Raw genomic sequence first — 18,017 nt, forward strand, 5'->3', positions numbered from 1 at the left:
TAATTTTACATTGCAGTCTTACTCTGAGTAAGCAAAAGTTAACTGTAGGGCCGGATCTACAGTGGGGCAAGGGGGGGGGGCAGCTGCCCCCTGCTCTAGAGCCTTGCCCCCTCAACTTTTATGTCTATTAGCCTAAAAGTGATAGCTGAAATTAGTCCCTTTTCTGTATTTGTTTTCTGTATTTATTTTTGTATTTATTTTGTATGTATTTGTGTTTATTTTGGGGAACTTTTTCTTATCTTGTTTACACAGAAACAATTATCTTTGTTCTACCAGAAGAAATAATGATACAATAAATATTTTGTTGACTCCATTTACATAAAGGGGATTTTCAGATACTTCACTGAAAACAACAAAGCAAAATTTGAGAACAGGATATTTTGTGTCTAATTGGTAAAAGGTTGAGTTTTTTTTTTTTACTTGTATATTTATTTATTTACTTTGTGGTCTCTGGCTAGCTCACTCCACTCTCACCTAACTCAACCTGAAGCTAACATAAACCTGTTTTCCCGTTTTGACATCTAACGCTCAGTGACACCACGGCACTGGAGACGCTGGATGATCCTCTCTTTACGCATCATCACCCTGACAACACACGCTGGCTGCAGGCACAAGGCTTCAGCCGGTACGCGTCTCAGCTTCATTCCTGAGGACAGATGCCTCTGACACCGGAGCGCAGCAGCAGCAGAGGCGCAGTCTGACTCTTCTCCGCTTCGTCGGGATCGCATGAGGATCACTTTTCTTTTATCTTGGTTACTGATCATTGTTTTCATGGATAAGTACACCTCTGCTTTATCACCGGCGCTGGACATCGGCACGGGCTGCTACCTGCTGGTCTTAAGTAAGTTGAAAATCGCACTTAAACTAGAAACAATGACAGTTTATGGTTTTTGAATGCTTCCCATCTCTGATCATCTTAATCCTGTCTGGGAATATACTCTTCAATAGCATTGACTTATTCTCCCGGCTTTGGAGACCTAAACTGAATTAAAAGAGCGTGATCTTTTTTTTATAATCCATTTTGCGCACATGAGTTCAAAGCAGCTTTCTGAGAAAATACTGGGAAAAAAATATAATCTCATGATACTGAAAATGCGTGCAGAACAGAATAAAGTCAGCGGACCGAAAATGTGACAGACGTTTTGCAAAGTCACAGGAGACCTAACGTTTTGCTTAAATCTGAAATCTCCCACACCCACCCTCCACACCGTCATTTAGAAGGTTAGAGTAAGTTTGTGTGGTGTGTAGTGTATTTGCATGAAATCTGTTTGGTACAGTCAGGTAAGGAGAACAGTGGTCTTAGGTTTCAGAGAATATATAATATAACTTTCAGAATAATCCTAAGTGACAGAAGTAAGTCTTCAACCTTGTATGCCGCCCTTTATATAAGATCTTAGATTCTGTGTTTACTAAAATAGTTTATTTAAAAGAAAAACTACAGCCTTCAGGATGGGGGTGGAGGAGGTTATTATTACTTATGTTTGGGATATTATATATCATTACAGTGACAGACATGGACGAGGCCGAGGTAAACACTACCATCATTCACTTATCATTACCTGCCTGTCACCAATGAACGGAGGTCAGAGAGGATGCTGCTCCTCAAGGTGCTCCAAATGCGTGCAGTGGCTGTGATGACAGAAAAAGGTGGAAGGAGATCCTGGGGTGCAGGAGGGTTAGAAGAATTATGGAAACACAGCTGTGAGGCATTTCCTTGCTTTTTATTGAGAACTGATGCCAGGGGCCATATTTAAAATGAAAATTTGAAATGACGCCAGACAGAAACTGGGAAGAAAAAAATCTTACCAAAGGGGCACTTATCAGGTGAGAGACCAAAGGGGGTGTGGTCTGTCTGTGCATGTGCAGACTTAATGTGAGAATTCAGTGCAGGGATAATTCTGGTGTCCAGCCTGCTGGTAAAGACTTTAAAAACATAGAAATCTCCACAAAGCTACTGTGATCTCCTGATCAATAAGACGGACAGAAGCACAGAGACTCAGTCATCCTCCTGCTATTTCGCACAGTTTATCTGCCTGGAAATGCATCATTAAGCAGTAAGTCTACTGCACAACCAAAGATAGACTGATAGATTGAAATAATAGAGGGTGGAGAATAGCAGCCGAGGACAAAGACCACCGGCCCTTTCATCCACTGATGGCAGGATTTATGAAGCAAAGCAGCAGAGGTTCATAATCCAAATGTTTGAGGTTTGATGTATTGAATTGGTTCTTCTAATGGACAAAAACAGTTGGTGTAGTTGTTCTGTCTGGGAACCACATTCACCTCATACCTGCAGGTCATCCCTGCTGATCTTTTTGTTATCCAGCATGAGAAATGTGTGCCTTATTTTATTTTTGTGCTGCATTTTGCATTTAGAATCAAACATGATTTCAGAATGTAGCTGGCCTTTCATGTGTTTTTAGGTGGTGACGTGGTGGGATTGGGAGGACAGCAATGCTTTGCAATGCTTTGAGATAAAAACATAGATGAGCTGTAGTTTGTAGTCTGACAGATTGTGCTACAGGGAAGCTGGATAAATAATGCAAGCTAAGAGAAGTTAGAGAAAGATAAACCGTGCTGTGTTTTGATGCTGGATGATTAATACAAAGCCTGGTCTGATTTCATTTCTGTTCGGTTCTCTGCTGCCCACAGGGGGGGAAATACACTATATAGGGCTTAATCAATCACTTCCACTGAAATCAGTCCCGACACACTCGCTCTGCTTCTGGTTATGAGGCAAGTTTCTTCCCAGAAAATTTCACACAAATACAGACAAATTATATCCAGTGATTGAAGTCATAGTCACATCACAGGAACAGAAAAACAGCACATGTGTGCAGGGAGACGTCCATGTGCACACTCATAAAAGCTGCTAAAAGGCTAAGAAAAGTTTAGTAACAGTTTGAATTCCCCCCTAATAATGATAGAAGACCAAGTTAGCTACAGCTGCATTAAAGTAATCCGATTGACTTCCTATTCTAAACCATTCTACTCCAACTGTTTGTAGTACAGTCCCTTTATCCTGATGTTCCCACACAGTGTCTACACCCTTGACTTTGTGCAGAATGGCCAAAGATTAAAAAAAGAAAATTAATTCCCTTTGGATTCAAATTAGCCCTTGCATTGTTTAAAGCATGCCTGCTTAGAAACAAAAGGATCCTATGTTTATCTGTGAGGGTTAAACACTAAAGACCTTTACCGGGGCGAGGTCTACAGGGGACCCAAACAAAAGGATGACCATTTATTTGACTTGCACGAACAGTTAAGGATACTAAAAGAGTCAGAGATAACATCTGACGAGCAGCATGAGGAACAGGAGCATGAAACACCATGAACAAGACTACAGACACAGAGGGATGATTAAACAAAAGCAGAGGCAGATGCAGTTAAGGTGGGGCAAACAATCACAACGACGGGACCACAAAGGGATTTTCTCATTTCTGTAATTTGCCCCTCCTTGTTCCCTCTGTCCTCCGTTTTTTTTCCTGTGACCTGGATGTCAGTCTTATTATTCCACATTGAAGGATGTTTTAGTTCCTCAGTCTGTTCAGTCTGGTGGGCAAATGGTTGCCAAGGAAGCTATAGTCAAAGATCCACAGGTGTATCCTTTGCAGATGTGCTTTTACATTTTTTAAAAATCTTTTTACAATTTTTACAAACAAAAAGCGACAGTGCAGTGGGAGAAAGACTCTTAGAACTACCCATCCTTTCTATTAATGTTGTAGCTTAACTCAAATAAAATCATCAAACTTTGTACCCTTGAAAAAAAAAGGAGCTGCGTCTTTACATTGTCCCATGTTGTGACCTTTAAGCAAAAGTCACCCTAAATATAAAACACGCTGTTACTTCTTCTCCTACGTGTCGATGCTGTACCAGTAGACCATTATTAAGCCATGTATGGATTAGGATGAAAACAGCCTCTTCATCTGTCTGTCTAAATCTAACAGTAAGGGCTGTCATACCACTATATAATTGACCCCTTTTCATTTACCCCTGTGTGTATCCATAGATCACAAATGCTGCTGCAGTTGGATCTCTACAGGTCTTTCTCACATCCAGTCTGTCCAGGAGGGACACATGTTTTCAAACCTACTGCTTCTTCTTTTGTCTGCTCCCTTTAGGGGTCACCACACTGGATTATCTGCCTCCACCTCACCCCTTCCTCTCTGTCACATCACCATTCTGCATGTATTCCTTCACTACATCCATGAATCTCTGTGCAGTCTTCCTCTTTTCCTTCAGTTTGGCAGCTCCATGCTCAGCATCCGTTGTCCATTATATCCATGTGCTTCATCTGCATGTGTCCAAACCTTCTCCATATTGAAAGAAGACAGTGCACCATGCAGCTTCAACAACTCTTTCTCATGTCTTTATTGTATGGCTCATTAATCCTTCTGTAGCTCCTACAGCTTTGCACGTCCTCCTTGTTCATAAAAACTGGAATCAGTGTTAAACAACCTGGTCCACTGTGCTTTCTCCTAGACATCTCCATAGCTCCACAGGACCAACCAGCTTTCCACTTTTCATCCTCTTCATAGCTGCCCTCACTTCCTCATTACTAATCCTCTGCAGTTACTGAATCAGGAAGCGCAGAGGATTAGTCAGGAGGAAGTGAGGGCTCCTCTCATTTTCTTCATTCATCAGCTCCTTAAAGTACTCCTTCCTCTATCTTTAACCCTGGAGAAACCATGGGGTCAAATTTGACCCCATGGTTTCCCTAGTAAACCAATGGGGTCGGATCTGACCCCATGGGTTCTCCAGGGTTAAGCACCCTAACCTCCTGCACGTCCTTTCCAGTTCAATCTCTTGCTAGCCAATTGATACAAATCTTTTTTTCCTTTCTTAGTGTCCACATACAACGCACTTAAAGTCCGTTCCTTTGCCACCCCTCTCTTTGCTGTGTGCATAGCCTCCCAGTACTCCTGTATACTTTTTGCATCTCCCTGACTGTCCCATTTTTTCTTTGCTAACCTGTTCCTTTGAATACTTTCCTGCACAGCCTCGTTCCACCACCAAGTCTTCTTCCTTCTGCTCAGAGGATACACAAAACACCTTCTTGGCAGTTTCTCTCACCACTTCAGTTGTACTGTCCCAGCCATCTGTTATCTCTTACCTACCACCCAACTACTCTGTGTAACATTTTACCTTCTTTAACCTCCTCCATTTAATTCACTCACTTCCTCTCCTTCCAGAGTCGTCCTACAGACTACTGTCCATCTGCCGAGCTACATTCTTCCCTCACACCAGCTTGCAGTTTCTTTTCTCTTTCACATTACACTTTCTCCAGGATTTAGTCCAGCTGCCTCCACTCTTACACATCACCCTATGTTCCTCCCTCTTCTTGAAGCATGTGTTCACTACAGAAAAAAATCCACTACCGTCTGTTGAGGAGAGAAATCCTTCTGCCTCTGTCTTCTTAAACCATCATCACCCTCTCCCCCTGGCGACACTCTCTACCACTTCATCCAAGTTAGTGTAGAATTCCTCTTTCTCATGTAACTAACATCTAACTTGTGGGGCATATGCACATTCATCGTCACCTATACAATTTTCAGCTTCAAACTCATGATCCTGTCTGACTTTTTATTCCCCTCCACAACATTATGCATGCACTCTTCTTCTAACCATCAACCAAATCCATAAAGCAAGTGGTAAAACAGAATTTTCCCTGGGATTGATCACTGATGTGGTGGGTGGAATTAATGTGACTGTGTGTCTGTATTTCATAACCCTTCCCTCATTTGTATTATAACTGGTTATAATGTGGGTTTTCTAAACATAACTCCTCCAGCCATTAATTCAATCATGAGATAGTGGGTGTGTAGCTAAGACAAACTCTATTTGCAGACATATGGGATGATGTTACATGTCGCCATTGATTCTTTTTTGTTTGCAGAGAGCAGTTAAAGCCACTTGAAAGTAATTTGCAGTGAGCTGGAAGTTGATCGGGTCACTGGGCTTTGAGCTTAAAAAGTCCCAAAGGAGATCTTACATAAAATCAAGAGTTCCTGTGTAGGGAGACTGTCAGAGAATCTCCCTTCACGACGAAGGAGTCTGTCTTAGTGCTGGATATACACAGAAGTGCATTTATGCTGTTAGTTTTGTCATCTGTTTGTTTCCCTGAGGTTGCTTCCAGCAAAAAAAATCAATGCAATATTTTGTTCAGCAAGACAGGGCATGAATGTTATATGAAAACAATGTATACCTGCTATCTAACAGCCAGTAGGTGGGCGAAATATTGTATGAAGTCAAGGAAAGTTGGGAAACGGCTCATCACTTGATTTAAAACCTCAATAAAAATCTTTCTAATCAGTTTATGGTTTAATTGCTTGTTTCAACTCTTATTAAATAAACATTATGTTCATGTTGTAACCTCCAGTATGATTTAGAGTCAAACAGAAAAAAAAGCAGGATCCTTTAGGGCTTATTGAACCTGTGACTGAGAAATTACTACCTTATAAGTGTCTTCAACTTATGAGCTTGATCCACCTCTCACTCATCCATCCATCCATCTTCTTCCGCTTATCCAGGGCCCGGGTCACAGGGGCCTAAGCAGAGAATCCCAGGCCTCCCTCTCCCCAGCCACCTCCTCCAGCTCATCCGGAGGAACATCAAGGCATTCCCAGGCCAGCTGTGAGATAAAATCTCTCCAGCGTGTCCTGGATCTGCCCAGGAGATCCAGGACACGCTGGTCTGCCAGGAGCGGAGCCCCTGGCAGACCGATTCCCGGCTACCAAGACCTCTCACTCATGATGTCTGATTTTAAAAATATATGCGGCCATAATGCTGAACTCCTCTTAAGACAATGGACTTCTGCAACATTAAAGTAGTCCTTCAAGCGCTAAGACAGAAGCAGGTGCAGGAAAGGAGTTTCTTGGTGTTCTAGTTTACGGGGAAAGGTTAACAAGATTACCCACAGTAGAAGAGAGTGAGAGGAAAGTACACAGTGCTCTAAGCTGAGGTTGCTCAGGAATAATCCTCACCTCTGGAAACTGTTTCATGTTCAAGCCAAGGAGCAGACGTGGCACACTATAGGCTAGCTCTAATTACAGCCTGAAGCTCAGCAGGTCATCATTCAGCATCTGGACATTTTTCACATTTTTCATGTTCTCCACCTTTTGACATCAGTTAATGGATTCTTAGTCAGTCACATTTCTATTACTGCTCTAGAGGTGAATGCCACCTAACAGTCTGCAGGTGTTGTCATGACAGCTGATGTCAAGCATATGAAGTGTACTGGAAAACTATCTCTCTGAAATACACGGGCATTGATCCAAATCTACCAACCGAACCTCACAGTTCAACACTGCGGAGGCTGTGAAGAAAGCTGATTATACATGAGCACTTTAAAAGCACTTCAACACAATGTGTACACTTCTCTCCTTCCCTGCAGAACATTTTATTGTCACTTTTCTTTTTAGATATTATCCATCCTCATCAGTTCATTCTCTTAGCCATTGCTTTACCATGACTGTGAGACCAGCATCAAAAGCTGATCTAGCAACAAATATTTGTGCCTCCTTTTAAAAAATCCCATCTCTGAGAAAAGGTGTAATCACCATGGTTATTTCCCCACATCGGTGATTTTTTAAACCTTTGTTGTCCTTTTGTTCTCTGCCAAAAACAGAAGCTAGGCTCTTCTTTCTACACTAATCACAGCGATAATCACCGTATACGTTCACCAATTTCACCGATCTGGCAGGAAATTCATCGAATCACCCACTCCAGTGAATACAAGCTTACAGTCTTACAAACTTTCTTCATGTGCAAGGCTGCTAGGCAAGGTCAAGTTCACATGTTGAGAGATACAATGGCGGCTTTGTGCTGAGGAAAACAAAAGAGAGGCAACAGAGTTAGCGTTAATCTGTGTCTGATGTAATCATGACTTCTTTCTGCTTGAAATGTGAAAGAAATAAGTACTGTTATTTTCAGCTTTGAGCGCCTGCCAATGCCCTAACATTATGGTTTTCTTTCTGTGGTTGTTTTCTGTATTACTGAGAGGTCAGAGGTAAAAGATTACCCTTATATGTGAATATTTAACAGTGTGATAAAAACAGTATTGTTCAGATAGCTCAAATAGACGTACAATGTTTTAAGTAATATCCTTATTGGCCTTTAGACTAAACGGCAGACGTGAATAGTTCTTCAGGCTATGGTCAGATGCTGGTTGGCCTATTTCAAAAATATCTTGTGTTTATCAGGAAAATAATCCCCTAAAGGTTTAATGGGGCAAATGTCATAGTGAGTTTAATGAAACACAGATTTGCCTGAGGTGTGGAAACTGATGTGCAAAATGCTTCACCTTATCTCCGTCTCCGTCTTATACATCTGCTCCAGAAATGCAGGGAGACGAGAGGATAGAGTCAGAAACAACAACTAACACTACCTTATCTATTTTTTTTTTTTTAAGATTTCATTAAGATTTCTGTAAATAGAGAATGGAAAAAAATCAATGTGTGGTCAAAAGATACCCAAAAAAGAAAATTCCTTCCTTTAAAACAGTACATTGTAACGTTTTCCTACTGATGGATTTATTTATTTATTTATTTTAAACTGTGCTGCAGATGTGATTTTGCAGCAATTATTTTACAGAAGATAATAAATAAATATAGAGGAGTAAAAAGTGACGTATTTATCTCTGAATTGTGGTCTAAGCGTATAAACTAGTAATAAAAAAGCACCTCACACAAACCTTGAAGCTGCACTTAGGTGCTCGCCTGACTTTTACCTTCCATTATAAAAGAAAAGGTCAAATCATTTTGTAATGGGCTGTGAGGCTGTTTAAAAAGATTAGCATTGTGTGTCATTTGCAGGCAGCCAGTGGGTAAAGCTGTCCTTCTTCCTTAGTTAAACCTCTACCGTGGATTCAATAAACGATGTAACGACCGTGTGGTCGCACTCCTCTCCAGAGAAACAAATCCAACATCCATCCAGAGTCTTGTGTTTTTACACAGATCAGGATCATTGTTAATGCACTGTGTGTTTAACCTGTGTGTCAGTGTATGTGCTTATATGCACTTCTTCAAACACAGGGGAACAGTAATGTGGACCTCACACGTACCGCAATCAAGGCCAGTGAATGCTGATTATTGTTGTTGTTAAATCATCTAACAGCTAAAGGACAAATTTGACATAATTTAACGCACGATTAATATGCATCCAAAGGCATCAACCACTTTAAACACCTTTGCAGACGGCATGTGTGTTTGTGTAGCTAGACTTCTATTCATTATATCATCTTCTCCTCTTCCTCTGTATCCCAGCTGTGCTCTCCATTGTGGGAAACCTGCAAGTCCTTATCGTGGCATTCAAAAGGTCGTCCAGGATGAAACCGCCGGAGCTGCTGAGTGTGAATCTAGCCATGACAGACCTGGGAGCAGCTGTCACCATGTACCCTCTAGCTGTGGCGTCTGCCTGGAGCCATCGCTGGCTTGGAGGAGATGTTTCCTGTGTCTATTATGGCCTGGCAGGATTCTTCTTTGGCATGGCCAGCATCATGAACCTCACCATCTTGGCTGTTGTGCGCTTGATTGTGTCCCTCAACCTGCAGTCACCTAGTAAGTAATTCAGGGCTGACAAAAATACTGTTTCCAAAGATGCTCTTCCCACATCTGCCTCTTTTCATGTATGCATAGAACCGGCAGAGAGGTCACAGACAAGAGCCATGCTGTCAAATATAAAAGAGAATTAATGGAAATAAAAATCTTCTTACCTTTGTATTACATACCATCCGCAATGTTTTCTAATTGTTTGAAGGTAGAAACATCTCGCTCACGTCCATATGTTTAAACCTGTTTTCAGTGTAACTGTGTAACAGAGTTTTTGCGTTTTAACATAAAGGCAACTGTTTTTGTGTTTCGGTGTTTAATAAATAAAACTAAATTATTTCTATGCATGTGATATGTGATTTAAGAAATATAGGATCTTATCTAAGCTCTGCCATTTAACTGCATATAAGAAGGAGAAAGCAACTGTTCTCTTTATTTCTCACTGCAGGGGAGAAAATCAGTTGGAAGAAGGTGAAGATGCTGTGCCTGTGGTCCTGGCTGTATGCTTTGATCTGGGCTCTGTTTCCCATAGTGGGCTGGGGTCGATACGGCCCAGAACCCTTTGGCCTGTCCTGCTCACTTGCCTGGGGCCAGATGAAATATGAGGGATTCTCTTTTGTTATCTCCCTGTTCTTCTTCAACCTGGTCATGCCTACTGTCATCATCCTCTGCTGCTACTTTGGCATCGCCATCAAACTCTATTTCACCTACAAAAAGTCGATGCACAACAGCCACAGAATCCCCAACATCGTCAAGCTCCATCGGAGGCTGTTACTAGTGAGTCGCTCTTTACTGAAGATTATAAAGATCTGAAACTGTAGTTTGCTTTAAAGGGTTAAAATTCTGAAAATTGTTGAATATTTGATCATCGAGAGAGACGGTTCATCCAGTCAGCACTATACCCTGTGGTTTGGTCAACCAATGGCTTGATGTTAGTTAAGTTCCCTCCTATTCCTTTCTCAGAATCAGTTCATTTTAATTTTTTTAGGACTGAAAAGCACATTTAACCTCGTTGTTGAAAACTTTAAGCCAATCCATTTTACACCCACAAGTGTCACAATCTGGAGCCAAATGTAAGCATACCTTCTGTCTATGGTTTAATTAAGAGGCACTAAAAAAGGACTGGTCCTTATCAGGTTTTAAAATTAGGTAAACCATATGACATATTACACCATGTCATTATTTATTGAACAAAACCTAAGCAACAGTGCAGAAGCAGTGTGTCAAAAAATTAGGAAAACCCCATCGCCTCTGTCAGTGCGCCCCTGAGCGGCTGTGGCTACAATGTAGCTGCCATCACAAGTGTATGAATGTGTGTGTGAATGGGTGGATGACTGGATGTGTAAAGCGCTTTGGGGTCCTTAGGGACTAGAAAAGCACTATACAAATACAGGCCATTTACCATTGATGTTGACGCACCTTAAGCAGCAATTACATCAAATGGTTTTCTGTATGACTTTTTCAGTCTATCACAATGCTGAGGAGGAATTTGCCTCACTCTTCTTTCAGTTCAGTGAGGTTTGCAGGTATTTGTTTATGCACAGCTCCTTTAAGGTTAAACCACAGAATTTAATTTGGGTTGAGGTCTGAGTTTTGACTGGACACCTTGACACCATCGCTACACCTTGATATGTGTGCCTTCGGCCATTCTTTTGGAGATTTGCTGCCGTGTTTGGGATCACTGTCCTGTTGCACGACTCATTTTCCATTAGGCAAATGGCCTCAACCTTGACTCTAGAGCACTTTGGTATACAGGTACTTCATGCTTAACTCGGTGACTGCAAGGTGTCCAAGTCCTGTGGCAAGAAAATGAATCCAAATCATGAACCTGCCACCACCGTGCTTGACAGTTTTTCACACACGGCTTCTGCATTTAGGCTTAGTTTTTATTAAGTAATGCCATGACTTTTAAGACTTTCTAAGAACCAGATCATTCTTATTATGTCCCAATATGTAAAACCTGAGAACTGATAGGGTTTTTTTTCTAACCATAACTAAATCAGTGACGCTCCCAATCATAATCCAATGAAATTCTTGCCTTGTCTTTGTTTTCATCGACTTTGAGAGTTTTTTGCTGACTTTATCTTCCTGTTTTATTTCAGATTGCTGTTTTGATCAGTATAGGCTTTATATGCTGTTGGACACCCTACGGTTTGGTAAGCCTGTGGTCCATTTTCCGTGACAGCAGCACCATCCCACCTGAAGTCAGCCTGCTGCCGTGCATGTTTGCAAAGAGCTCTACTGTTTACAACCCTGTGATCTACTACTTCTTCAGCCAAAGCTTCAAAAGGGAGGTCAATCAGCTGTCGTGGCTGTGTTTATGTTGTAAGCCGTGCAAAGTCTCCAACACGATCAGTGACAACAATATTTACATGGTTAGTGCTAGCATCAAGCCCAAAGAACAACCACGATCTACCTTGCAGGAGATCACAGAATCCAAGTCAGTGACTTTGGGTTGAAAGACTGGTTTGTTTTTTGGAGCACACTTGAGAACAAAGACTGAAAATAATGTGTTATCAAGACAGACAGAAGTTTTTTTGTTTGTTTCTTTCCAAACGGTGTGTGGCAGAGGTGTGGACTCGAGTCACATGACTTGGACTCGAGTCAGACTCGAGTCATTAATTTTATGACTTTAGACTTGACTTGAAATAATGTTCTAAGACTTGTGACTTGACTTGGACTTTTACACCAATGACTTGGGACTTGAATTGGACTTGAACCGGTTTACTTGAAAAGACTTGATATTTTACCCCAAATATAAAATTTAACATGCATATTATATAGAGATTGAAAATGTGACGTCATTCACGGGTAGAACCGCAAAGGATTCTGGGAACTCGTGGCAAGCGGTACTAGCGCACGCAGGCTTTCAATTAAAATCAGTCACACAGCGATAAAAAGAAACACAAAAATGTCAAGAAGCTGTTGTATTATTAACTGCAATAGCCGGTCGCATGACAGCCACGGGAAGCCGACGGGTAAAGAGATCGGTTGTTATCGGATTACGTCGTTGAAGAGAAATTGTTCGAGCCATGTTTCCGAAGTAACAAAGACACGACGGATGGACTGGATTGCAGCCATTCAAAGACCAAATATAACGTCCCAGAACCCTCCAGCTCACAGGTTAGTCTGCTCCAAGCATTTACACGAAGGTCAGTGTTTTTTAGTAGTTAATACGTCATTTTCATAACATAATTGGTGATATAGGTTACAAGCAAGTCTGGCGCTGAACAGAAATTGTCGCGCTATGCTCCTTTATTTATTGTGCATAAATAGTAAATTGTCCTGACACAATATTGCGTTTCGCTTCTGTTATTATGGTACATTGACAAAAACATATACTTTTATTCACAGGGTAAAACAGGTTTTTTGTATCACTAATTGCCCAGTACGATTACAGCATACAATATTGTTGTCACTGCTACATTTCTGTGATGCTACCAGAAATTATTTCCACTACTAATTAATTACCGTTGAGCTCAAAGGTCCTATTAATAAACGGTTAAGGAATGTGTATTTATGACGACAATTTGTGAGACTGGTAAACTTATGATACGTACGATGGTCTTTCGTTCTACACGGTGCATTTCAAGGTCCTGCGCTGCAGGGAAAACAAATCCTTTTTTTGTCTCCCCGCTTTTGCATGCACAGCGGTGGGCCCGAGTGAAGACGGCACTGAAGATTTGACTTTTTTTTCTATAGTGTTTTACCCATTTGGGGGTCATGTGTGAGTTGCCGTCCATGTTTAACCTGTGTGCTATGTCGATTTGTTTTTAAACGGTTCCCCGCAGCGCTTGTCCCGTCTCACGGGCAATCGCACAGTTTTATCGTCTCTAATAAGGTAACGTTTTTAATTGGTTTGAGGTGCCGCTGTTACACGGTTTCTTTTATTTTGTATTAAAAAATTAAACTCTTTTAAACTGACTGTGTCGGGTCCTTTGCCCGCAGCCAGAAATCCACCTGGCAAAGCAGCAGCTCGGTACTCTGTCCACAAGTTCGTGTCACACCCTAATAAATGTGGGTCAGTGGCGATGAAGTCCACTATACCGTTCTCACGGGAGCAATGTTTCCCACCGTTCTAACAGATGTTTAGGGGAAGGACGTGTATCAGACTTTCATAGTTAAGAAACACCAACTTGCCCAACTCGGACCAAGCACTCGCAGCTTCAGGTTTGCAAAGGAATACCCAATTGCCCACACCTGCGCTTATGAAAGGAGCGAAGACCAGCTCCGCCCACCAGGGGCGGTCCCAAATCTCCAGGTCTCACCTGTCACACGTCGGTAAACTGTACCTGGGCTTGTTGCAGTGACCTGAAGTTACTAAACTTCATGAGTGTATGCACTCACTCCAAGAACCGTATGATTATAAATATGCATATAAATATGAGATAGCTGACTTCATCTAACTAGCAAATGTTGTCCAGGCTACGTTGGTGATACAGTTTTTTTTAATGTGTATGATATTTTTGTCATGCGATTTTAAAGCTGGTCCTACAACCGCATCCAAGAATAACATGCAGCTTATCTCAGAACTGTCGGTGAAAATTATTCTTGGAGCTAGGTTTAATTGAGCTGCATTTTAAAGAGGTGCAATTTCACAATTTGTGTATATTTTCTAAGTTCACTATTTTGTCATGTGTTGAGAAAAACACAGATTTAAAAATTACATGGTCTAATATTTACATTTAGCATAACTGCAACATTATTTTTTCGTTTGTTTTTTTTAAAGACTCGAAAGGACTTGAAATTCAAAGTTTCAGACTTGTGACTTGACTCGGACTTTTACACCAGTGACTTGAGACTCGACTTTGACTTGCCTGACATTACTTGAGACTTGACTTGAGACTTGAGGATAAAGACTTGAGACTTACTTGAGACTTGCAAAACAATGACTTGGTCCCACCTCTGGTGTGTGGTATTATACCACAGCAGGGTAATACTTGGCCCTTTTCTGACTGGCCATGACATGTGGGAGGATGTGTTTGCACAATGTATTAAATGCTGTGAATGTGGAGCCAACAAAAGCTGTAATATAGAGTCAAATTTGTGCTTACAGTTGGTGAAACCCTGCTATGAGAGACGTTTCAGAGACAGAGCTGCTGAGCACACCCGTGCCCTTGAAGAACTCACCACAGTAAACATCTTTTTGTTATTTACTACATATACACACAAACACAATGAGATGTGAAAGAGGCAGAGGAGTGAGAAGACAATCAACTGCGACATATACTCAAACTGTGCAAATGTGCACTCTGCAGCAATGTAGGTTTTGAACAATCAAAACTTAGGGCCACTCTTTTTATTGTTGTCACCACATTTTACTGCAGTGTTTCCCACAGGCTGTTACCAGTGGGAATGCATTATTATAGGGGAAGGTTGTTTTCCATCCAGTTTATAGATATAAAAGCCAAATGCCCAATGCTACAAACTTTCAATAGATGCTACACTTTCCCAGTGTTTCCAAATACTCGGCACATTTCAGCCTGATGTTCCCTTTTAACTTTTAACCAAGAATAGCTGATCCCTATTTTACACTCCCTGGCTTTAAGTCCCAACCAGTAGTGTGAAGAAGACTGAATTAATGATTGTTGAGAAAGGTGGCTCCTTCATTTAAAAGTGAGATATAAACCAAAGGTTGCGCAGAAAAATACAACAAAAACCTTGATCATAGCAAAGAAAAGGTGATTTTTTACTTCAAAGTGGACCTATTCTGCTTTTCCTGATCATGTCACATAAACTGTTTTGGTAGTGGATGCTCCAATTAAACATGGCCAGAGTTTCAAATACTGGGTTCAACTGAAGTCCTGGTGAACCAAAACACTGTCCTAAATGTCCAACTTGTTTCTCTTTTCTTGGATCTGTTTGATGTCAGAGAGAGAGAACATGGTGGCCCTAATTCTCCTCCATATCTCAGACACACAGATCTCACTGCGAGAACAGTAGCACATTTGAGAGCGGCAGCCAATCAGAAGAAAGCTGGCTTAAATGGAGGGTTGTTTTTGAACTGTGAAATGTGGAAAGCAAGAGCTAGCTCTGGAGTTAGGTATTAAAAATACGGGACTAGTAATGAGCAGGATAGGTCCACTTTAATGATTCAGGTTCAGTATACACGTGTATTTGAATAGGTTTGTGATTATTTTGAGATACTTGATCTGGTTTTCCTGAAAAAAAAAAAAACCACAATCATATTTTTGACTGACATTTTATTTCTGGAACAGCACAGGCAGTTACCGTATGTGTTAAATAGGTATTGTGTTGTACTGTTATTTCAGCAACCTGACATATGCATGGTTTAATCAGTGATTCTGACAACACCCATGTTGTGAGCATGTACTGTATTGGTATCTCTTTCTATCTCGGTCCAGTGCGTCTCGCCCAGCGTCATCTGGGACAGGATCCCTCTCTTTGGAGTTTATCTTGTTTTGATGAAATTAAAATGACAGACAGAATTTTCTTTGCTTTGTTTATTTTTGGAGCTTTAATGCCAACAGTGTGTGGCCGTGTGTGCTGGTAAATATCTGTATTGGGATGTCCTTTTGTTTGATAGCATCTGAAAGAGTTCGTTCTTGATTAACAGAACACACGTGGCTTTGCTTTCATTCGTTTTCAGTCAAAGTCATGAACACTGGCTGCTTTTAGTCATAGTCTACATCCTTGTTTTTAAATGTGGAGCCAGAATGTGAAGTGCGTTACATTTTCAAAACACTTCTCTAATACAAGTGTGTTGTGACAGAGCCTCATTTGCAGCTCATTCGGCTTTGAAAGGTTGGTTTAGTGTTGAGACATCGACTTAAATGGTGGCACGAACTGAATCTTCAGCTGATGTTAACTCCCTTTGCCTTTGATATTGGAGTTGGTGTTTTAATTTTGTTGTGTGTGGCAAGCAGACTTTTTTTATTTCTTGCAACTTGTAACTACTGTTGACGATCGTGATTTGTGAATGTAGCGTTCTGAACACTGAACATATTTATGTATATAAGGGATTGTGCATATTTGAAAATAAACACTTAATGAATGCATTAAAGTCTTGGAAAATGACAATCACACATTCGATCTCCAACAAGAATAATGAAAGAAGACTGACATTTAAGTCTATGTTTTCTTAATCTCGTTTTAACCCTCTCAAGGCAGGCGTTGCCGATTTGCAACAGTTAAAAACTACCAACCTGATTACCCCACATACATATTTTATGAGGTTTTTTTACTCAGAAGTACCACTGCAGGACTTGGTTGTGCATTAGCAACAAAAAGTTTAATTTGAGCCTGAGAGGGTTAAAATCGGGGCATAAAGGTCGCCAACGCCAGCTGACGTATAAATCCATTAAAGGCAGAAGGGTGTGAATTTGCATGTATTTCATATACATGTATTGCTTTCCTCTTAGTACGTATTTCAGATGTGCCTTGATTCAATTAAAGGTCATCTTGAGAGCAGAATACAAACTGTAACCATGTGCTCCACCAAATCCCAAAGGTGGAGATCTGGTGACTGTGCCATTTGAATACAGTGAACTCATCGTCGTGTTAAGAAACCAGTTTCCAATGATCTGAACTCTAGTGAGTGACATTAAAATATGGGTGCACTGTGGTCATGAAGGAATGGACGTTCAAAACAAAAATACTCAGGCTGAGGTGTCAATGTTCACTTGGTACAAGGAGCCGCCCAAAAATGTCTCCCACACCATTGAACCACCACCAGGAGTCTGCACCCAGGAAGGACGGAGTCCTGCTTTCATGTTTATCCTCCAAAGACTCTTCCACGACATGCATTTTTAATTTCTCTTTGATATTTGGGCATATTGGGGCCCGAAGAACGGAAAAAAAACAAATAATTACCAGATTTTTTTTTACCTTATTTTTGTTTTAAAGAAAATGAGAGCCACAAATGAGGATATTCATTTAAAATTTTGACAGAACAGTAGCAGTATAAAGTCCTCGTAAGTGGATATCAGGCCCATGTAGAGCAAAAGTGAGTATTTTGGTCTAAATAACCCAAAATGTGATGTCCACATATGTGGACGGCAGGTCCTAGGAGGTTAAGCCAGAGTCTGACCCTCCCAGTCAAATGTCAGGGCTGAAATTGAGACTCATCAGTTATGGAAGCATTTTTATGATCTTCATCAATTTTGGTGAGCCCATGCAAACTCTACTCTGCACTGTGCATTTAGAGATGCTCTTCTGCCTTCCTTGGTTGTAACAAGAGTTCATATGAGTTACTTGTTTTTTGTTACCTTCTTATCAGCTAAAGCAGGCCACTTTCCTCCGAGCTCTGACATCATCAAGGCCTTTTCACTCAGCTGCTGCTCACTGGATATTTTTCTCTTTTTCACACCATTTTCTATAAAGTCTACAGATGGTTGTGTGTGGAAATCCCAGTAAATCAGTAGTTCCTAAGATACTCAGACCAGACCATTATGCACCTGCAACTAAATTGTCATCTTTTGTCCTTTCACAACAAGAACATGCTTCAGC

The 18,017-nt window shown here is 41.0% G+C and overlaps 1 protein-coding gene across 1 annotated transcript; it reads left to right on the forward strand.

Moving 5' to 3' along the window:
• Positions 1-771: 771 nt before the first annotated feature.
• opn8b (opsin 8, group member b) lies at positions 772-12,007 on the forward strand. Its single transcript, XM_085383235.1, has 4 exons — positions 772-841; positions 9,264-9,557; positions 9,997-10,325; positions 11,651-12,007. The coding sequence occupies exons 1-4, from the start codon at positions 772-774 to the stop codon at positions 12,005-12,007; spliced, it is 1,050 nt and encodes a 349-aa protein (XP_085239361.1).
• The last annotated feature ends 6,010 nt before the right edge of the window (positions 12,008-18,017 follow it).

This window comes from Rhamphochromis longiceps, linkage group LG15 (genome assembly GCF_057381845.1).
Source record: "Rhamphochromis longiceps isolate RC_006_pf linkage group LG15, R_longiceps_female_GT1.1, whole genome shotgun sequence".
In the NCBI taxonomy this organism is placed as follows: Eukaryota; Metazoa; Chordata; class Actinopteri; order Cichliformes; family Cichlidae; genus Rhamphochromis; species Rhamphochromis longiceps.